The sequence below is a fragment of the Protomyctophum parallelum genome, assembly GCF_964188405.1.
Source record: "Protomyctophum parallelum genome assembly, chromosome: 17".
In the NCBI taxonomy this organism is placed as follows: Eukaryota; Metazoa; Chordata; class Actinopteri; order Myctophiformes; family Myctophidae; genus Protomyctophum; species Protomyctophum parallelum.
This window is the reverse complement of record NC_139719.1, coordinates 35,761,927-35,780,621: the sequence shown is the minus strand read 5'-3', so window position 1 is coordinate 35,780,621 and position 18,695 is coordinate 35,761,927. Positions and strand designations below refer to the sequence as shown.

At 41.7% G+C, this 18,695-nt stretch overlaps 1 protein-coding gene across 3 annotated transcripts; it reads left to right on the top strand.

Annotated features, from left to right (window-relative positions):
• Positions 1 to 1,165: 1,165 nt before the first annotated feature.
• Positions 1,166 to 17,674, top strand: eps8l1b (EPS8 signaling adaptor L1b). Of its 3 annotated transcripts, XM_083787907.1 has the most exons (19): positions 1,166 to 1,270; positions 2,717 to 2,800; positions 3,066 to 3,224; positions 4,031 to 4,180; positions 5,188 to 5,270; positions 8,311 to 8,423; positions 8,806 to 8,861; positions 8,963 to 9,092; positions 9,757 to 9,845; positions 10,423 to 10,497; positions 12,694 to 12,842; positions 13,302 to 13,446; positions 13,592 to 13,644; positions 13,785 to 13,893; positions 15,129 to 15,260; positions 15,464 to 15,608; positions 16,096 to 16,264; positions 16,857 to 16,989; positions 17,096 to 17,674. In XM_083787907.1, exons 2-19 carry the CDS (start codon positions 2,771 to 2,773, stop codon positions 17,177 to 17,179), a joined length of 2,004 nt encoding a protein of 667 aa, XP_083644033.1. In that variant the 5' UTR covers positions 1,166 to 1,270; positions 2,717 to 2,770; the 3' UTR covers positions 17,180 to 17,674. The 3 variants fall into 3 exon arrangements, with proteins under 3 accessions (XP_083644033.1, XP_083644034.1, XP_083644035.1); XM_083787908.1 differs by lacking the exons at positions 1,166 to 1,270; positions 2,717 to 2,800; positions 3,066 to 3,224; positions 4,031 to 4,180; positions 5,188 to 5,270 and adding an exon at positions 5,833 to 5,959; XM_083787909.1 differs by lacking the exons at positions 1,166 to 1,270; positions 2,717 to 2,800; positions 3,066 to 3,224; positions 4,031 to 4,180; positions 5,188 to 5,270 and adding an exon at positions 5,860 to 5,955.
• Positions 17,675 to 18,695: the final 1,021 nt, after the last annotated feature.

Here is an 18,695-nt window from a genome sequence, read left to right as displayed (position 1 = left end):
ATCCTATCGGTGAATATTTTGAAATGTGATCTTCACACGCCTAAATAACCGTGTATGCAGGCCTGATGCCTCCTACGTAACATATACTGTAAGTATAGGACCGTTCGAACGCTAAACTGTAGGCTACCTCACACATAATCCCTGACCTGACAGTGCCTCTTGAGGGGATAGGCTAGGCTACTACTACTCCTAGTTATCCCTAGGGCCTATTGGGGTTATGAGCTTCAGGCCGTGCCACACAGCCAAGCAGTTGGTGACGATATTTGGTCTACCCAGTACCCGACAAATGGGTCCTATAATTTCTCAATGGAAGACCACTTCCAGTGATACAGTTTGGTTAATGTGTTATTCATTCATTCATTCAAAAAATTCCGTATTGCAGCTTTAACGACACCTTGTGGATGTGGCTTGTAGATGCATGTTCGCGCGCTCTATAGCTGCAGATGCCCAAGGTCTGGTCTGCACTGTTAGATGTTGCCGATATCATCCATCTCGCCCCAGCTTTTTTCCGCCGACCTCACGCCGACAGTGATCACAGATCTGTCACAGATCTGTGCGAAATCTAGCCTGAATCAGATCTGTGCCACATCCAGATTGGAATTTGATTTGTTTAAATATAAGTCTAAACCCAAACATGGAATAAACAAGTCACATACAAGTCAAATGGAATCTGATTTAGATCAGGTTGTATTTGTTTCATTCAGACTGATCTCTTCAAATGAGATTTGAAACCACCTCTGAATTTTTTTTGTAAGTTTGTAAAAATCGGATTCCATGTGACCTGTCTGCATTTAGACTTATTTAAACAAATCAGATTTCAATCTGGATGTGGCACAGATTTGATTCAGGCTAGACCCAGGCTAGATTTGGCTGCCAGTGTAAACAAAAGAGAAGTTAAAATTGAAGGGTGTGTGTGTGTGTGTGTGTGTGTGTGTGTGTGTGTGTGTGTGTGTGTGTGTGTGTGTGTGTGTGTGTGTGTGTGTGTGTGTGTGTGTGTGTGTGTGTGTGTGTGTGTGTGTGCGTGCGCGCGCGTGTGTGCATGAGAGTGAGAGAGAGAGAGAGAGATTGTATACATTTTTATCTCTAAGGTGGAGTAGACTGGGCAGGGCTGAACACGGTGACACACCTCTCCACTTTGACAAATGTTTTAATAGCTGGAGAAGAAAGACATGTATGAAGATAGAGTCACGCTGCTATTAACCCCGTTAACTTAGGCACTCGCACTCACTGACATAAAACTGTTGATGTAATATTTGGGGCCAAGTAACCGGTAAGTTGATCTCAAAAATAATTTCTGTATGTAAAAGTTGGTAATATGTATCAATGTGTATATGAGAGTGCCTGTGTAATGTATCAGCCAGCCTGAGAAAATCCGTAAAAAAGTCCCTAAAAATGTCTTAATTGCTGCAGCGGTCGTGTTGTCTACTAACATAAGCATTCTAGCATTATTGGGATTATGCATTCTCATGTATTATGAACAAGACAAGTCTTTAACATCTAGTGGCAAGAGCACACTCAAAATTGGTTCACATGTTTTGAAATATGTGGCCTTTCCTTTGTAGATGCTCCTCAGACAGACAGTATATATTAAAGAAATGTGCTGTTGTCACTGGGATAAGGTGAGTGGCATGCCAAAGAGATGAGAGAGAGCAGGGAAAACTGTCATTGTCAAAACTGTCAAAGCTGTCATTTGGGCAATACTCTTGTTTGGTTTGAAACATTCTAAGAAATGACCACTGGGAGACTGACAGAATTGTTGTCAGACTGGTTGGGCTGGTCATTCACAGGATGTCGGCTTTTACTGAATAAGAAACAGAGAAAGAGAGTGGGGCAAGGAGATTCTAACAAAGGGAATCTACTAATACGCCTAAAGCCTAAAACGGCTAGTCTGGTGCATCACAGGAACAGGGACAATAGTTGCAGAAGAAGGAGAAGATGCTGGAACAGTTCGGACAGTTTTTATTCAGTTTTTATTCAGGTACTAGTATAAATAGTAATGACTGACGTTTCGATATTGTGATCTTCCTCAGAGTCATGACTCTAGTAGTTTCCCTTTGTTAAAAACATCCTCATTCACATGTTTCCTTATTCTCAGATGTTTTTACTCTAGTAGTACTGGATAAGTCAAAGTACTGTATTTCAGAGGAAATCAAAGAGTATTAGAATATCGTTCTCGCAAAATTCTCGCCCTCAAGGCAACCATTTCCTCTTAAATTTGGTGGTGCTCTTGAAAGTGGTGACAATCTTGTCATCCCGAGAAAAACCCTTATTATGAGAGCAAAGAGGTTCAAAGCAAACTTACTGACTATATTATAGTAACGTAAAGTAAGCAACCGTAATAATTAGTAGAGTAACTAATTACTGTTCCAAGCATTCTTGTACTTTGTTACTTTCCACCCCTAGCTGAAACACTGATAATACATACAAAAGCAGCAATCAGTCGCAAACAAACTCCCATTCAATTCACAGTTACACAACACAATTTTTTTGCACTTGCTCATTTGATCCTTTAGTGTGGAAGGCATGCCTTCAGATGACTCATTTCAAATGGCTGTCAATAACAAATGAACTTTTACATGTATGACTGGAACACCCACTGTAATTCCACCTGAAAAGAATTATACAAATAATTGATTCTTACTTGCAGCATCCCTGCCTTCACCCGTCTCTCCTCCCCTTCTCTCCCCTCCCCACCCACCCTGTCCTGTGTTTTTAGGATAAGCAGGAAACATTCAAGCAGTATCCAAGCAGTAGGCTGGGAACACAAAGGATGATCAACATGTCACAATATGTTGTCAATGTAAGTGCTGCCATTTATATGTTAAAATAAAGGAAGACATTTGCACAAACGAACCTATTTGTTTTTACACCGTGGCACAGAAGAGGAACATCCTTCTAGACAGGCTTGGTCTGTAGTGTGTGTGTGTGTGTGTGACCAATAAAAAACACAGAGAAGTGTTGAAAAATTGGTGAAAAATGTATAAAGACAGGGAAGCCTGTTATAGTATTTACTATATATTCACTGTTCTTTACTTTTATCTTCTCTCGGTCTAACCCCAATGCAGCACCTGGTGACCTTCTCCCTCCAGAATGGAGAGGTGCAGAGTGTGGAGGAAGCACAGGCCCGTATCTCTGTCATGGCTCAGAATAACAAGATATGGAGCCAGCAGATGATCCTGGAGGTTGGACGAGAGGCCATTCGACTTAGAGACACACAGAGCCAGGTCAGGCCCATGTTGATATTGAAATAACACTCTGGACCCCAAGCAGGACACTCAGCTAAGAGCATCAGGGGTCACTGGAAGGCAGGATCTGGGGCAGATATAACAGACAGAAATAACACGTTGAGGTTCCTCTCTTTACTGCACCTATCTGAAGACTGAATCACAATACACAAACACAAAAGACTCTTAAGTGTTGGATTGCTGCTTGCCTGCTTCTCAATTATTTTGTCGGTTTGTACTTAATATAAACCACTAGTTGAAAAACAAGTAAACAGCACTACTGCCAATTGAGCAGTAGTGAATGGAACACTTGCTGGATGCAATTTACAGAAGCCTGGTCAAATTGCTCAGTGTGTCGCTAAATGTCAGTGTGGGTTTCACAAAGGTATTCAATCATGGGATATTGTCTTGACAGCTTGAAGCCACGCAATTTTTCTCATGCTATGCACACTGTGTGTGTGTGTGCATGCGTGCGTGCGTTATAAAACAGTATATACACACACACACCAGCAGATCAGGGATATTACATTCTTGGGTCATGGCTCAAGAAATAAACAGGGCTTGAGGTTACATACTGTAGAGGAAACAGAGAATCATTAAATGTGGTTAAGATAAATGTAGGAAAAAGTCAATTAATAAATCATCAGAATTTTTAGGTAGAGCATTCTAGTCAGCTTATATAACAGCACTGAAGGTTGAGTACGATATAAATAAAATTAGACAGTGGTGATTATTATCATGATTATTGTTGTTGCTGCTCAGTGCTCATCATTCATATTATAATCAATATCTATCTATTCATACAGGATGAGCTGGAGAACTATTCTTTCAAATCTATCCATCGCTGTGACGCGCTCCACAAAGAGAAACGGTTCCCATCTCTACTTCTGCTGGTGTGCCAAAGTGCAGACCAGAAGAAACCAGACATTCACTTCTTCAGCTGTGAGACTGTAAAGGTGAGCATATCTGACGTGACAAACAGCCATTTATCTCATGGAGTCTGATACAATATGGGTCTGGAGATGAATGGTTAAAATTATCATTTCATTTCAATTTGGCCATTGGTCATGACTAACGTATCTGTCATGTTTAGAGAGTACAAGAGTATGAGAATCAATAGGCTGTCACACTGACTATAGCTGATATTCTACAGCCTGATAATACAGAGTTGTAATGTGGCAGAGTGGCCCTTCCTGTGTACCCCACAAGCATATTGCTCTATGTCTCTTGGCCAGAAGGGATTCTCCTTCCCCTGAAAAGTAGCCGTTTAGTTTCCCATGCGGAAGAGCTGGATTCAAGAGGCACGATTTTGACATTTGGGCCGATGTCCAGGTCCGGATTTACCATTTGGGCTAGGGTGTGCCAATACACCCTAGTGTTGCTGATATTCTTTAGATAATGTTTTGTATTTTCCAAAAGATGATGGTCGAAGGCCTCATACATGCTGATCAAAAAAAGACAGACTAATGAGCAGAAATTCAAAGCATAATATGCAGGAGTCCTCATCCCAGGCCATTACGTTTGTCACATATTGGCACAAAAAAAGCTTCTGCTCTGCTGTCTGCACTGCAGACAATGCTTGCGGTGTTGTGGGAAGCCTGATCCAGTTTAAAGCGGCAGGCTTGCACAGCGACTAGCCTCTGTCTGTCTGTTTATTTTGGGAGATGGGTTCCCTAAAATTAAACCAAAATACCCCTATTTGTTTATTTTATTTTATGTTTTCAAATTGTGCAGCGCCCGGCCGAGGGGGCTCTTTTTCCCCACTTACCGTAATTCATTGGTTCACCTGAAAACTATTAAATGGCTCAAGTAAATTGGTTTCACTTGTGTCCCCTATTCACAACACATAATTATAGAGCCATGATACCGTGTGACACAGCACGTCGTGCTCTCACTGAACTGCCAGGATAGGTTCAGGTTTTACATGCCATGCCACTTTACGCCACTTCACACCACTCTGCAGGCGGAGCAGATTCGCGATGACATCACAGGTGCAGTTTTGGCATCGTCCTCCAACAGGAGCCAGCAGCGCCCTAAGGCCCTCAGGTACAGTGAACGTCATGGTCATGGCTACTCATGGTCTACTCAGCCATTGAAGTGCGTGTGTGTGTGTGTGTGTGTGTGTGTGTGTGTGTGTGTGTGTGTGTGTGTGTGTGTGTGTGTGTGTGTGTGTGTGTGTGTGTGTGTGTGGTGTGATGTGTGTGTGTGTGTGTGTGTGTGTGTGTGTGTGTGTGTGTGTGTGTGTGTGTGTGTGTGTGTGTGTGTGTGTGTGTGTGTGTGTGTGTGTGTGTGTGTGTGTGTGTGAGAATGTCTATGCACAAGCGTCTGACAAAAACAAAGAGGAAGTGAGAGGAAGAAATATTAGTCCACAGATAGGTCTCTATTGTATAATCAACAGTATCTGTCACAGTATCTGTCTCAAATAAACAAACAGACCAAATCAAAATCATGGTGACGCTATTCATTCACCCACCTGTCTGACAGAGAGGGAGGGAGGGAGGGGAGAGCAGCTGAGAGAGACAGAAAAGCAAGAGGAGAGACCAGTTTTTCTGGTTTTCTACATAACTTAAGAAGGTGTGACAGAGAACAAGTCCATTGTGACAGGGAGAGAGAGACCTAGAGAGAGGTGGACACAGAGAGAGAGAGAGGGTTATCTTGACAGCAGTGCATTAAGTTCATACCTGGACGGAATATTGAGGCATTCGTACAAAGGACACGCAAAGGACACACTGTAGGTAAGAGAAAGTGCTATGAGTTGCTTGTGGATATGACTGTACTGTAGGGTACCAATTCAATGTTGCTGTGTTGTGTTGAATTAGTACTACTTTGACGGACTTGTTGCTCGTGCAGGTGTGTAAGGAAAGGCAAACATACCAACGTCAGCCAAAGTGTTGTCCTTGCCTCTGGCATTTCCATTGTTTGCTTTCCATAGCCATTGGTTATATCTAAAGGAGAATTTGTGTTAAAGGTGCTGTAAGGGATATTTTTTGGTTTAAAATGTTGTTAAAAAGTTAAAGCTCTATATTCTGATCATTGTATCATGTAGAATAGAAGAAAGAAGGCCCTGACAACCAAAGCCTTTTGTATTTTCCCCACAGCAGGCAAATAACATGACAATGTTTCAATGTCAATACATCTTCATCAGGTCAATGTTATTATATAATGTGTTTGTTCAGTAACAGGGGCAATCCCGTCTCTCCAACTCTTTAGTAAACAGAAAATACAATTTCAGCTGGGTTACAAATTTCATCCAACTAGGATCGAGATTCGAGAATTGATCAATTTTCAATTTGATAGAGTTTCAACTCAATTTACTTTTTATTGAATTTTAAACAAACATACATGAAAAAAGCTCTTCAGACTCCATCCTAGCCCTAGCCCCGACAACCTTACAGGCATGCAAAGGCTCACTTATGTAACTTAGATATCATTTTATGTAGACATAGCACTATATAGTATATATGCATAGTTATTCATGCATAGATAATCCACTGTTAGTTTACGTATTATTCATGATGACTATTCTTATGTATTTGATGAATTGCCATGTTTTTTGTTCTTGCTCACTGTAAATTGCTCTGGATTAAGAGCGTCTGTTAAATGCCTAAATTGTAAAAAGGACAATACATACAAGAAAAAAACGATAGGCCCCTATACATACAAATATACACAATGGGAGAAATCTGCCTTTCTACTTTATTGATGATCATTATACATTTACCTCGAACAGGTGAACAAAGTCCATGAATGTAACAGATTTAACAGAATTTAAACAAAGTAATCCATGCTTTCTTTCTTTCAATAGGCTACTTCCAATTTCACTTGTATCCAATTCTCTCTCCTGATTGCATGAAACTGGTGTTATATAGATTTTTATAACACTTCATTTAACAAAACAAAACAAATAACTTACAGCACCTTAACTCTTGTTTTATGTAGTAGTTCTGAGTAAGTTGTTTTCCCCCCACATTGTTTACTGTGGGTTGGCACAAAATGAGGGCTGTGTGGGCTTCACATTAAAGAGTCGCCACATCATTTTCATAAACAGTGGATTACCTTGAGGAATCTGTGTCAGTGATCATTATTGTCATCCAGTTATGAAGTCACCTACACTGAGTGTTAAAACTATGGGAGAGTGTTAAAATGCACCCTTATTGGTTCATTCTTTCAGGATTTTCCATTCATCTCAAAAAGGATTTTGATCTTTAGTTTAGTTTAGTTTATTTGATCATCTTCACAGTTACAAAACAGCTTAGTTATTAACACATGGTTACATAACAAAAAAAAAAAGGAACTGGAGGTGATCAAAAGGAATAGGCTGAAGCTGAAAGCTTATAAATGCCTACCCTATAAACATCAAAATAAAGCAATATACAATCCAAACAATTTAATACCACCATCAAGGAGGTTCACACCAAATGGCGAGAGCCAACCCGATACTCCACCCACCCCCGTGTCACCATAGAGATCCACCAGGATCCCTATAAATTAAATACCAATCATCATCATCGGTCAAATATGTTAAATCATATTATTATATATATACTATATATTACATACCACATATTATATTATATAATATATATATCAAATATACAAATCATTTACGATGCACTGTATTTAGCCAAGAGGATGTGTTTAAATAGTATCTTGAATCGAGAGATGTGTCTGCTGTGTTTCACCTCCTCGGTCAGGCCATTCCATATTTTTACCCCACAGACAGAAATACACATGCTCTTCCGGGTGGAAGACAACCAAATGGGATAGGCATGCTCTTGTTCTGATGGGTGTTTCCCATGCTGGCATTGAGTGAACAGTTGTTGTTAGCAACAGTCAAAAGACAACTGGAGGTATAGGGCTGGCCAATATATTGATATCATTTTTATATTTGTGAAATGAGACAAGATATTGTCTGTTATGGTAATATCATGATATGATGGTAGTATTATAAAACAAATATATCGTGATGGTTTCGCCCCTTCAGTTGAGCTCATCCCCTCCACTTGATTCATTGAATGTCAGACCCATGCTTGTGTTGTAGGTGGGTTTACTGGGAGTATGCCAATCTCTCCTCTCCTTCTTTCAGGCTTCCCCAGAATACAGAAACCATGATTGACGCCTACGGAATTCCAAACCCCCCCATGCCACAAGCCCCCAACCCACCGCCTGCCAACCCTCCGCCTTATCCCGGAACCAGAGGTAAGGAGATTTACTTGATTTTTGACAAATGTTTGCCTATTATATATGTCCAGAAGAATAGGGATGCTAGGATTCATGTGGTTAATGACAATAAAACAAAATGCTTCTTTGTTTTCAAGTGGGCTTGAAAGACAGAGAAAAGACAGTGAAGAAAAGAGGATGAGATGGTAGGAAAAGGGGACAGGGAGGGGAAGTGAAGCACAGAGAGGTATTTAAGGTAAAAGGTTCCCCGGAGCACAGAGATTACATTGTGTGTTTAGGGTGGGGGTAGGGGGTATATGTGTGTACAGGGGCAGAGGGGGTGGCAGGCATTCCACATGCGGGAAATACCAGGTCCTCCAATGAACGAAAATGGATGAACTGAATCTTCTCTCCTCCACAGCAAACGGCGTGAACGGAGGATCAGATATCTCCTTCCTGCGCGCAGAGAGAGAAGTGGTATGTCTCCTTGTCATCACTTTGACAGACAACCGATTTTTAGGTTCTCTGGGTGTAATTCATAAGGGTGACTAACTGGTTCCTGTCTCTCTGTTCCTCAGGGGATCCTTAACCACTGTTTCGAGGACATCGAGAGCTTCATGGCAAAACTGCAGCAGACTGCCGAAGCTGCCACTGTACTCAGCCAGAGGAAGAAAAAAAAGAAGAAAAGCAAAAAGCAAAACGCTGAAGGTAAGCAATGGGCAGCGAAAGAGAGTGAGAGTCCATATAAAGTTTGTTTGGACAGCCATGGCTGGAGGCATTATGTTTGCTGGTTGTTTGTCCGGCCATCCATCCCAACTTTGTGAACACGATATCTCATGTGCACCTTGGAGAATTTAATTAAATGTCCACATGAACTTAGGATGAACTGATTAGAAGTAGGTGACAAAGATCAAGGTCAATGTGACAATGCTCACAAAACACTAGCACTTTCTTCAAAGTCTTCATTACATAATGTCTGGACAGACACCGATGTCAAGTGCAACTGGTTGGTGGTTGCATATAACCACAATGCTGTATTTGTATATTTTACTGCAGTGGCTCCTTCTAGTCATTTGCCACATGGGGTCCAAGAGTATAGGTTCTCTATAGTCTTGTAGAAATCAACTACTGTAGTGTTTTCTTGCAAAGGAAACTTGCCTATAGTCCTCCATGGCAAGTTATTGGACACTGCCGGCGTCTAGTGGAATAATTAGACTGCCAGCCTACAGTCTATGCTGCCAGTTCAAGTGGAAACTGTCATTTACTGTACCTCCAAAGCATGAGAATACATTACAGAAGATGTATTTTCTGTGTACTGAATGGATTTACTTTGCTTCATCTGTTTTTCTGTGTCACCGTTCCATTTTAACAGAGGACCTGCTCACTGCAAAGGCCCGTCCTCCACCAGAAGAGGAATTCATTGATGTTTTCCAGAAATTCAGATATTGCTTCAGCCTATTGGTGAGTTTTTAACCACCTCATATTTTACATTGTGTGGATATTGCTGAGCATGAAAATGTTCTGTGTAGGCCTATCTCTTTGCAAGTCATTTTCAAAAGGACGATAGGCTATTCAGTAATCTCCCTCACCGAATTTTGAATAGATTTTTGTCATTCCAACAATTTGCAGTTGTTTGAAAGGTGTTATTCCTTTCTACACTGTGATTCAGTGAAGACATGGTACTGGCTCTGATTGGCCAGTACTCATTAGTCATTACCATGTCAACAGTTCTTTCTTGTTCTTTTTAAAACTAGGGCTGTGAGCCTAACCTTAACCTCACTAACCCTGGCGTCCTTTCCTGGCGGTCCTATTCGATTGCGTGTACAGGAGTGCCGGCTTCCTCGGTTTCATGCCTTATTTAGGTGGGCCGTTGACTCCTTATTTAATGTTGCATCTTACAGGGGAAGTTCAGTCCTTAAAAACCTAACCATAACCTTTAGCTCACAAAAGACGGTGCCTAACCCTGACCTCACACTAATTTGTCGGGACAGGCTGTTGTCTATAACTGTGTTGTTAATGTCTCTCTGTGTCTGTCTAGGCTCGTCTGAAGTCTGCAATTGCCAACCCTTCATCTGAGGACCTTGTGCACCATGTGTTCATACCCCTGGATATGGTGAGTCAGTCATAACCTTTACGCCCATTCTTTACTGGCCGGTCCGCGGTGAGACTGTGAGAGAGTTATACTGACAGAGATCACCACCACCATGAAGGGTTTCCTAATTAGAGCAATACATAATATTTATTGCCTACCATGATGTCATCAAAATCCTATGTGCGGGGTGCCCGCTGGCTTAGCGGTCCAGGCGCATACCACACTGTATAGGCTCTAATGCAGCCTGACAGCGCGTCATGTGTTTGACGACCTGACGACCTTTGCTGCAAGTGACAACTATATACTATCAATAAAGGAAAGCATAGAAGAGGCTGCACACGCCTCTTCAAGCAAGTCATGTTAGCAGAAACTATGAGGGCTATTCAATATTTACACAAGGCAGGTCTCATTGCGATAGCCTGAAATTAAACGCCAATGACATGATTAATATATAGCATTTACGTTTGGTTTGTTTACAGTACTGCTTGTAGAGTACAGTTTCTTATTTGTATATTCACGTACAGTATGCAGTTAATACCTAACCCTGAACCTCAAAAGTATTTGCTTCCCAGATTGAGCTGTACTTCTACTATGATAACAGTATTGTTATTATAGTTATTACCAATGTATACATTTAACATAATACATGTACATAATACATAGTACCCTTAATCATGATGATGTGCAGTACGTCATGTTATATGAAAAGTTACTGAGATTAGGGGTCCAGTATAATAACATATTTCAATACAATATTTAGAAAAATTAAAATAGATATCAGGTATGTCCAGCAAGTTCCACCTGTGCTGTTTGATTTGACTTGTTCTTCTCCCAATATATTTCAGTTCATAGAAATCAATGTTAAACCTGAAAACAGGGTGTGTGAAATGTTTGTGTTGTGACACACCTGTATGGAAAGAGGGAGAGACTAAGAGAGGTGTGAGAAGCTGGTTATCTCTCTCTCTCTCTCTCTCTCTCTCTCTCTCTCTCGCTCTCTCTGTGTGTGTGTGTGTGTGTGTGTGTGTGTGTGTGTGTGTGTGTGTGTGTGTGTGTGTGTGTGTGTGTGTGTGTGTGTGTGTGTGTGTGTGTGTGTGTGTGTGTGTGTGTGTGTGTGTGTGTGTGTGTGTGTGTGTGTGTGTGTGTGTGTGTGTGTGTGCCCAGAAGTATAGTAGAATTTGACACACATTTACCTGGAGAAATGGTTAGGAAAATGTTCAGATTGTGTTTAGGTTAGGATTTAACATTTAGATCTACAAACGATTGGGTGTGCCCATACAGATATGTCTGTGCCTTGTGTTCATTCATACCAAGCAACCTTTTGATTTGAAGTAATACAATGCTTTAACAGTGTTTGACGTTTAACCAAATTAGTCAGGGTGATATAATTTTTAGAGCAATACCGTCAAATGTCATGACATTGCATTAAACTGTCACTAACATTAGGAAATTGGGAGTTGGGACACAATTTAATTTAAACCCTTATTGTCCCTTCAGTCAAAGGTTAACAATGGAAACGCAAGTGAGGAAATTATATTCAATTATCTTATCAACTGATAAGAATAAATTACACAGGGAGTGAATATCTTAAAGATGGAGTGCCGTGATCCCCCCCCCCCCCCCCCCAAAAAAAACCCATAATCATCAAGTACTATGATTATACTAGGAGGAAGATTTCTTTCAAAAAAGTGTTAAAATTATGTTTTTATGTGGCCACACCCACCAGTTCATAGCACCACCCACCTGAACTTAAGCCTCGCCCACAGCTGTTGTTGTATGATAATGTGGGAGGGGTTAGGGTTGTGATGTCACTAAAATGGTGTTATTTTGATTGGGCTTTTTGACAAAGGCTTTCAGGAAGAAACCAAAAATACTGGACAGGGAAGACATATTTGAATATTATAACCACACCTGGGGGGTCTATAAGAGTAATGTTAACTCCATAGACGCATGCAAAATAGAAAAAGTCAATCAATTTATCAGGAGGAAACGTCTCAATGTGTTCTGTATCTTAAGATCTCGCCCTAAAAGGCACTGAAAAAACTCAGATTCAGAATCTGTGTATTCTACCTCTAACACACTTAACAAAATACTTTACTCCGACATAAAATGCCATAGATTGAGCCACCTAAGTTGTAGTGTGGCTGAAGGAGTCCTTCTTGACCTAATCCATCAAGTTATGATGATACTGATGATCTTGTGTTATCTGTGCGTGTGCAGATGGTGAAAACGACAGGAGGACCGGCTCTGGGGGCTTCTATATCCAGCCCTGCCCTCACCAACTCTGCTGTTTCGCTGCTGCAAGACACCCTCACCGAGGAGGAGAGGCAGCTCTGGACGTCTCTCGGTCCCAACTGGACTCTCCCTCGGTCAGTACCAGCAATCATCTTCGGATGCCAATAATGACAAGGGATCATGACAATCCAAATGAAATGTTATATATGCATATAGCGCATTTCATACATTCACTTAATCATGAATGAAAGTTAAGCTAAGCTAAGCTGCTTGGATATGAACGATAGTTTATCTGAAGCCAACAGTGACAAGTGTCACCCAGTCTGCCCTTTGGAGGTCGAATTGACATGAGTCAATATTTATCTCTGACACTGTGGAGAATACTGATCCAGCTTCAAACCAAAACTTCAGCACACACAGACACTGAAGTTGACACAAAACAAGGGTTGACATTCATACATAGCAGTTCTTCATTGTTAATGTTGTCCTTAAATCGCTATAATTGACAATAGCTGCACCTACTTTAACCCAGTTGCTTTTGGTTACACTGTAAACTGATATAAGGCCAATGCTGACTCTCCATTCTTTCTCAGCTCTCAGCTGCACGGGCCTGTAGCGCCGTACACACCAGTATTTCTGGATGGCTGGAAGCCAGAAGCTTCCAAGGCAGACGGGCAGGTTTGGGAGGATCCGGTCGAGTCACAACACAAACATGAGGCCTTCCTCGTAAAACAGGAGGTATGGAATACCTGCATACAGTATAGGCACATTATACCACCGTGTGTAAAAACAGGTGTGTGTGTGTGAGTGTGTGTCTTTCTTTAACTCGTTTAGTATGTCTGTCTACTGCTCATATAGCCCTTTTTTCTCTCTTTCATAACAGCAAATATCTTCTCAGTCAGTCGAATCGCCTGCCACACCCACCAACGAAGAAACGTAGGTCGCCTCTGCAAATACAAATCACTCACCTGTCATTGTTTACCCTTGTTGTGCAAAGTCCCCGAGTTAAATGAACACTGAGGATTTTACTGTGCGAGAGCAAAAAATAAAACTCATTCATTTCCTTTTCACCACAGGGACAGCGATACACATCCACCAGAGCCAGACAGAATATATAGCTGCAGTTATGACTTTGTAGCCAGGAACAGCAGTGAGCTGTCTGTGATGCAAGGAGATGTACTAGAGGTAAGGAACTAGGACCGCCCATTCCCAACCTGTGGGCCCCCAAATAATTGTCAAAACACTAAGATTGTAATGCTATTAATATGACATTAATATAAACAATATATACAGTATAATGTACATGTCAAAAATAAGAATTTAAAGCCTTAAACATCCATCTGACCACTTAACATGGCAGCCGGTTTAAGCAAGACTGTGGCCCGTGAACACCACTGGGCCCTGATCTGGAAAAGGTTGGGAACCCATGAACAAGAATTTAGGAATGTTGGGAGGCACTTTATTACCAAGTCTGTGGTTTATGAAAGGAATTTTCCTCACCAAGTATGAGATTCATTCAAGGAATCTGCTTTGGTTCGTTCCAACATTAAACACAACCCTTGACCACTGACAAAGTGCAACAGTTCATTGCCAAGTATTCAGCCAAGGGATTATCAATATTAGACAGCAGCATAGCCACTTTAACCATGTCGTCCCTATATTGGGGCATGTCATTATTGGTGAATATGTTAAAAAAATGTTTTGAAAATAGTGATTCGTTGGGAGCTTGTAGATCTGCTATTGTTGAATACCCAAATATAAAATAGAGCTTAAGTGATTAACCCTGAGATTTGTAATGATATCCAAAGCTGTGCAATTTGCATAGACACAGATAAAGCAATTCAAAAAAAAGAAAAGAAAGACTAATACAATTAAGTGGCATAGCACTGAGCCATTATGTGAAAATAATTAATATAATAACCCTGCACACAGTGATGTGCATGGTGCATTCTTCAACTCAACCCAATACTAGTAAACTACTAGCCTTGTGGCTATAGTTTTATCTCAGGAAGACATGCAACCTTGCTCAGTGATTAGTAGCCAGGTTAACAACTACAGAGGGTGGCGCAGTGTATAGTCCCGGCTTTGTCGGTCGGTGACAACAGTAATGTGTGTGGGGAGGAATTCATTGGCATAAAACAACTAAATTGGGGAGGAAAAGGGTCTAAAAAATAATTGGCTACTCTAATAAATATATACATAAATACAGAGGCTGTGCAAATATAATTTTGGGGTCCCCGAATCAATATTTGCACAATGTGAGCTTGACACATATCAGATTTTCAAAGCCAATATACATTTTTTGTTTGTGTTGCGTTTTGCTCAATGGAAAACTGCTAGCATATTTGGGAATTGTATACACAGTAGCTATGATTTATTAAAGAATTATGAGATATTAATTAGTGCACTGTCCTGGGCAGGTGGTTGAATCATCCAAGCGCTGGTGGAAATGTCGAAATAGGTTCAATGAGGTCGGCTTTGTTCCTTTCAACATCCTGGAGCCTGTGGCTCACATAGACCAGTCGAGTCCAGTGACAAACAACGCTCCCAAGGTAATGCATGCACGCACGCACGCACGCACGCACGCACGCACGCACACACGCACACACACACACACACACACACACACACACACACACACACACACACACACACACACACACACACACACACAGGCGGGAATACGCTGGCCTATACCTGCTTACATACCTGCATGCATTCCAATGTTTATTTGTTCTCTGTTCCCCATTCCCAGGCTCCTGCCCCGCCTCCACTGGCTAAGACTTTCTCTGTGGTCCCACCCAGCCCCGCTGCCTTACATCTTGCGCCGTCCCCCCAGCGGCTTCGCACCTTACCTCCCTACAGCCAACACATACAGGCGCAAGAAGACACAGATAAAGGTACCAGCTTCTAAACCCCAGGCAGGGTGTTGTCAAAGTGGGTCGCAGAGAACCACCGTCAAGCGGGTTCTGAATGTGCCTCTGATGACAGCCCCAAAATAGGGATGCCGGGATTAAAGTGGTTAAGTAAATTTATAGATGACGCTGTCACTCCATCCACGACAACTGACCATGAGTGAACAGGTGCGTGCATGCTTGAGAGAGACAACGGGCTGCTAATGGACATATGTCAGCTGTTCAGGGGAGCCCGTGATATTTTGGGAATGGTCTGTCTCTGCGCATCTCCTGTGGCTGACTGACCTTATATCGCTGACTCATGCTTAATCTATACTCCAGAATAGCATATCCAGGTGAGCTTGTAGAATGTAGATTGTGTATTTTTGGTGAGCAACACCATTGTATGGTGCCGTTTAAATCAGGATTCGCCTACTTGAAATAAAATAAAAGTGTGTGAAATAAACATGACTCTCTCTCTCACCTCCCACAGCCATGCAGGTGAATGATGAGCTGCTGCAGAGGCTGACCAACGGGAAGGCCAGTCTGAACAAGCCGTCCCTCATCATCCCTCGGTCATCGGACACCTCTGTGCCCCTGGACTACCACTCCCCGCCGGATGAGGTGGCCGAGTGGCTCCGAGGGAAGGGCTTTAGTGAACCGTGAGTTTACTAGTTATAATGTCACTGTGTCACAAAGTGTGTGTGTGTGGATGGGCACAAAGTCAGTGAAAACCATTAGGAGGCGAGCTTGCAGAAAATAAATCTCTTACATTTGATCCAGGCCAATACAAATTGAAAATGAAGAAAATACAATGCAACAATTTAAACAACTTAAATTAATGGAGAGTCAAAGTTCCAACTTCATCCCCATTGCAGCCTACACTCTGAGCTGTTTCCCTTATATACTTTGCAGACTCCACCCTTACATTTCTAATCAACAAACCACAGTATAATAGAAATCCACCCAAGATGCTAGTCTAATCAATCAGCTAACAGGATTAACAGGCACCCCTCAATCCCAAAGTGCTCAGTCATTGTTACAGTGCCATTATTAAAGTATGCTAAAAAGTACAAGAGCACGATCACTATCATTGGTCCTCCATATGTTGTTTAATTAGTAGTAATAATTAATAAGTGAGTTGTTTAATTATTATATATATTTGTTTTCTCCTAAATGTATTAGTATAATGGGTGATTGTATGCGAACAAGGATACAAGATGTAATTCCCTTCCCTATCTCTCTGTCCTTTAGTACGGTGTTGTGTCTGGGAGTGCTGACTGGTGCACAGCTGTTCTCCCTCAACAAGGAAGAGCTACGTTCGGTACTTCCAGACGAGGGCGCCAGAGTATACAGTCAGCTCACAGTGCAGAAAGCCCTGCTCGAGGTAATGAATATTTCAAAAACTTCCCAAATTCCCAGGGTCTGTTATTGACACACAAATCACTATCATGTATACATTTATCATGTATTGTTACTTTTTTTTCTTACAGGATGCTCGGAGAGCCACAGAGCTGGAGGCAGTCATGGAGAAACAGAAAATGAAGGTTGATTTGAATGAGAGCTACACATTGTGAAACAAGTGCCCATATGAAGTACCAGCGATGACTGAACTTCATTGACGACGCCCTGACAATCTGATGTACAAGATGGCCATGAAAGGCAGCATTACATGAAGGGCATTATTTTAAAATAACTTTATCTGACTCAAAGGCAGCCTTATCCTGGGATCAAGTCTTTGCTGTAAAACTTTTTCCTCATAATATTCAAGTGCAATGCTAATGCATAATTTATAGTCTGTTGTATGACATCGCAGATGCAACGTGCTGTGAGATGAATGTGATTTTTGACTTTGACAAATGTTTTCCATTCAGACAAGCTCTGTGTTGTGTGCAATCTCTGCCTGCCAGCTGAAGACTAAGTGAATGTATTTATCGTTTGTAAATTCTTTATTAGTTTATTCTTCTTCTTTTTTGATACTTGTGAGTCCCTTGGCAAGAAATGGCATGATGTACTATAAAAATTTAAAGGCTGGGCTTTTTTTATTGAAGCTTCAAATAAAGTATTCCAGCAAAATACCCACGTGACATATTGTCTTAATTCCACAACACATTAGTGTGTTTTGTGGAACTGTAAGGGGGATATGTGAGTTGTGTGTGTTATATCACATACACATCTGTGTGTTGGTCTGTGTACTTGTAATTGGGTGTGTATCAGTGTACTGTATGTGCATTGCGTTCATACCAAGTGCCATTTTGAATTGAAGTAATTCATTGTTTTAAGGCACAGAGCATTGGGATGTTTTTTTTTTTTTATATATATATTTTTTATCCCACGATTTTGTAACCCATTTTTCACCCCTGTGTCAATCATCTAATGTGATCCTGGGCTCTACACACCCTCCACCCACCAACCTAGTCCCCATATATGAGGGACAAGGGGAGAGCAACGGACTTGAACTCATGCTTCCTTCATGCCTGAGTGTCCAAGTTGCTCATTTACACCTGACAGGGGGGAGTTTCCCTGGTTGGACGTAGCGCGTGGAAGGAACACGTTATTCCAAACAGTTCCTTTCCCCTCCAAGATGGTTTCTTAGAGCAATACTGTCTAGTATTAGACAGAGCGGTTCCCGTGGGTCCTCTACAGCCGCGGTGCCCATTGGGCACTGGCCTACTTGGAACAATGCAAGTTGGAAATACATGCACCACCCAGATATTATGTCTGTCTCCCTTTTATGCCCATATATGGAGTTCTTTTTAAGGCATGCCCAAATATGGAGTCTATGCAGACGTAAGAATGATATCAGAACAGGCCAGCTCCATATATGGACCCTGGGCAGGGGCCCTGTGCAGAGGTCTTTTTGGGGCGGTTCTGGACAACCGTGGATCCGACCGAATCTACACCGGCCACTGCACTCCCTGCGGTGGTGTGGAACGCGTGTGTCGAATTTGAAGTCGGTGAGGCGAACGGTTCTCGAGTTACGTGGATTACACACAGACAGACGTAGAGACTTGGTGTATTTATAGATAGACAGACTGAACGGTGCACGTGGGGCCTCTACAGCGGTGCCCGTTGGGCACTGGCCTACTTGGA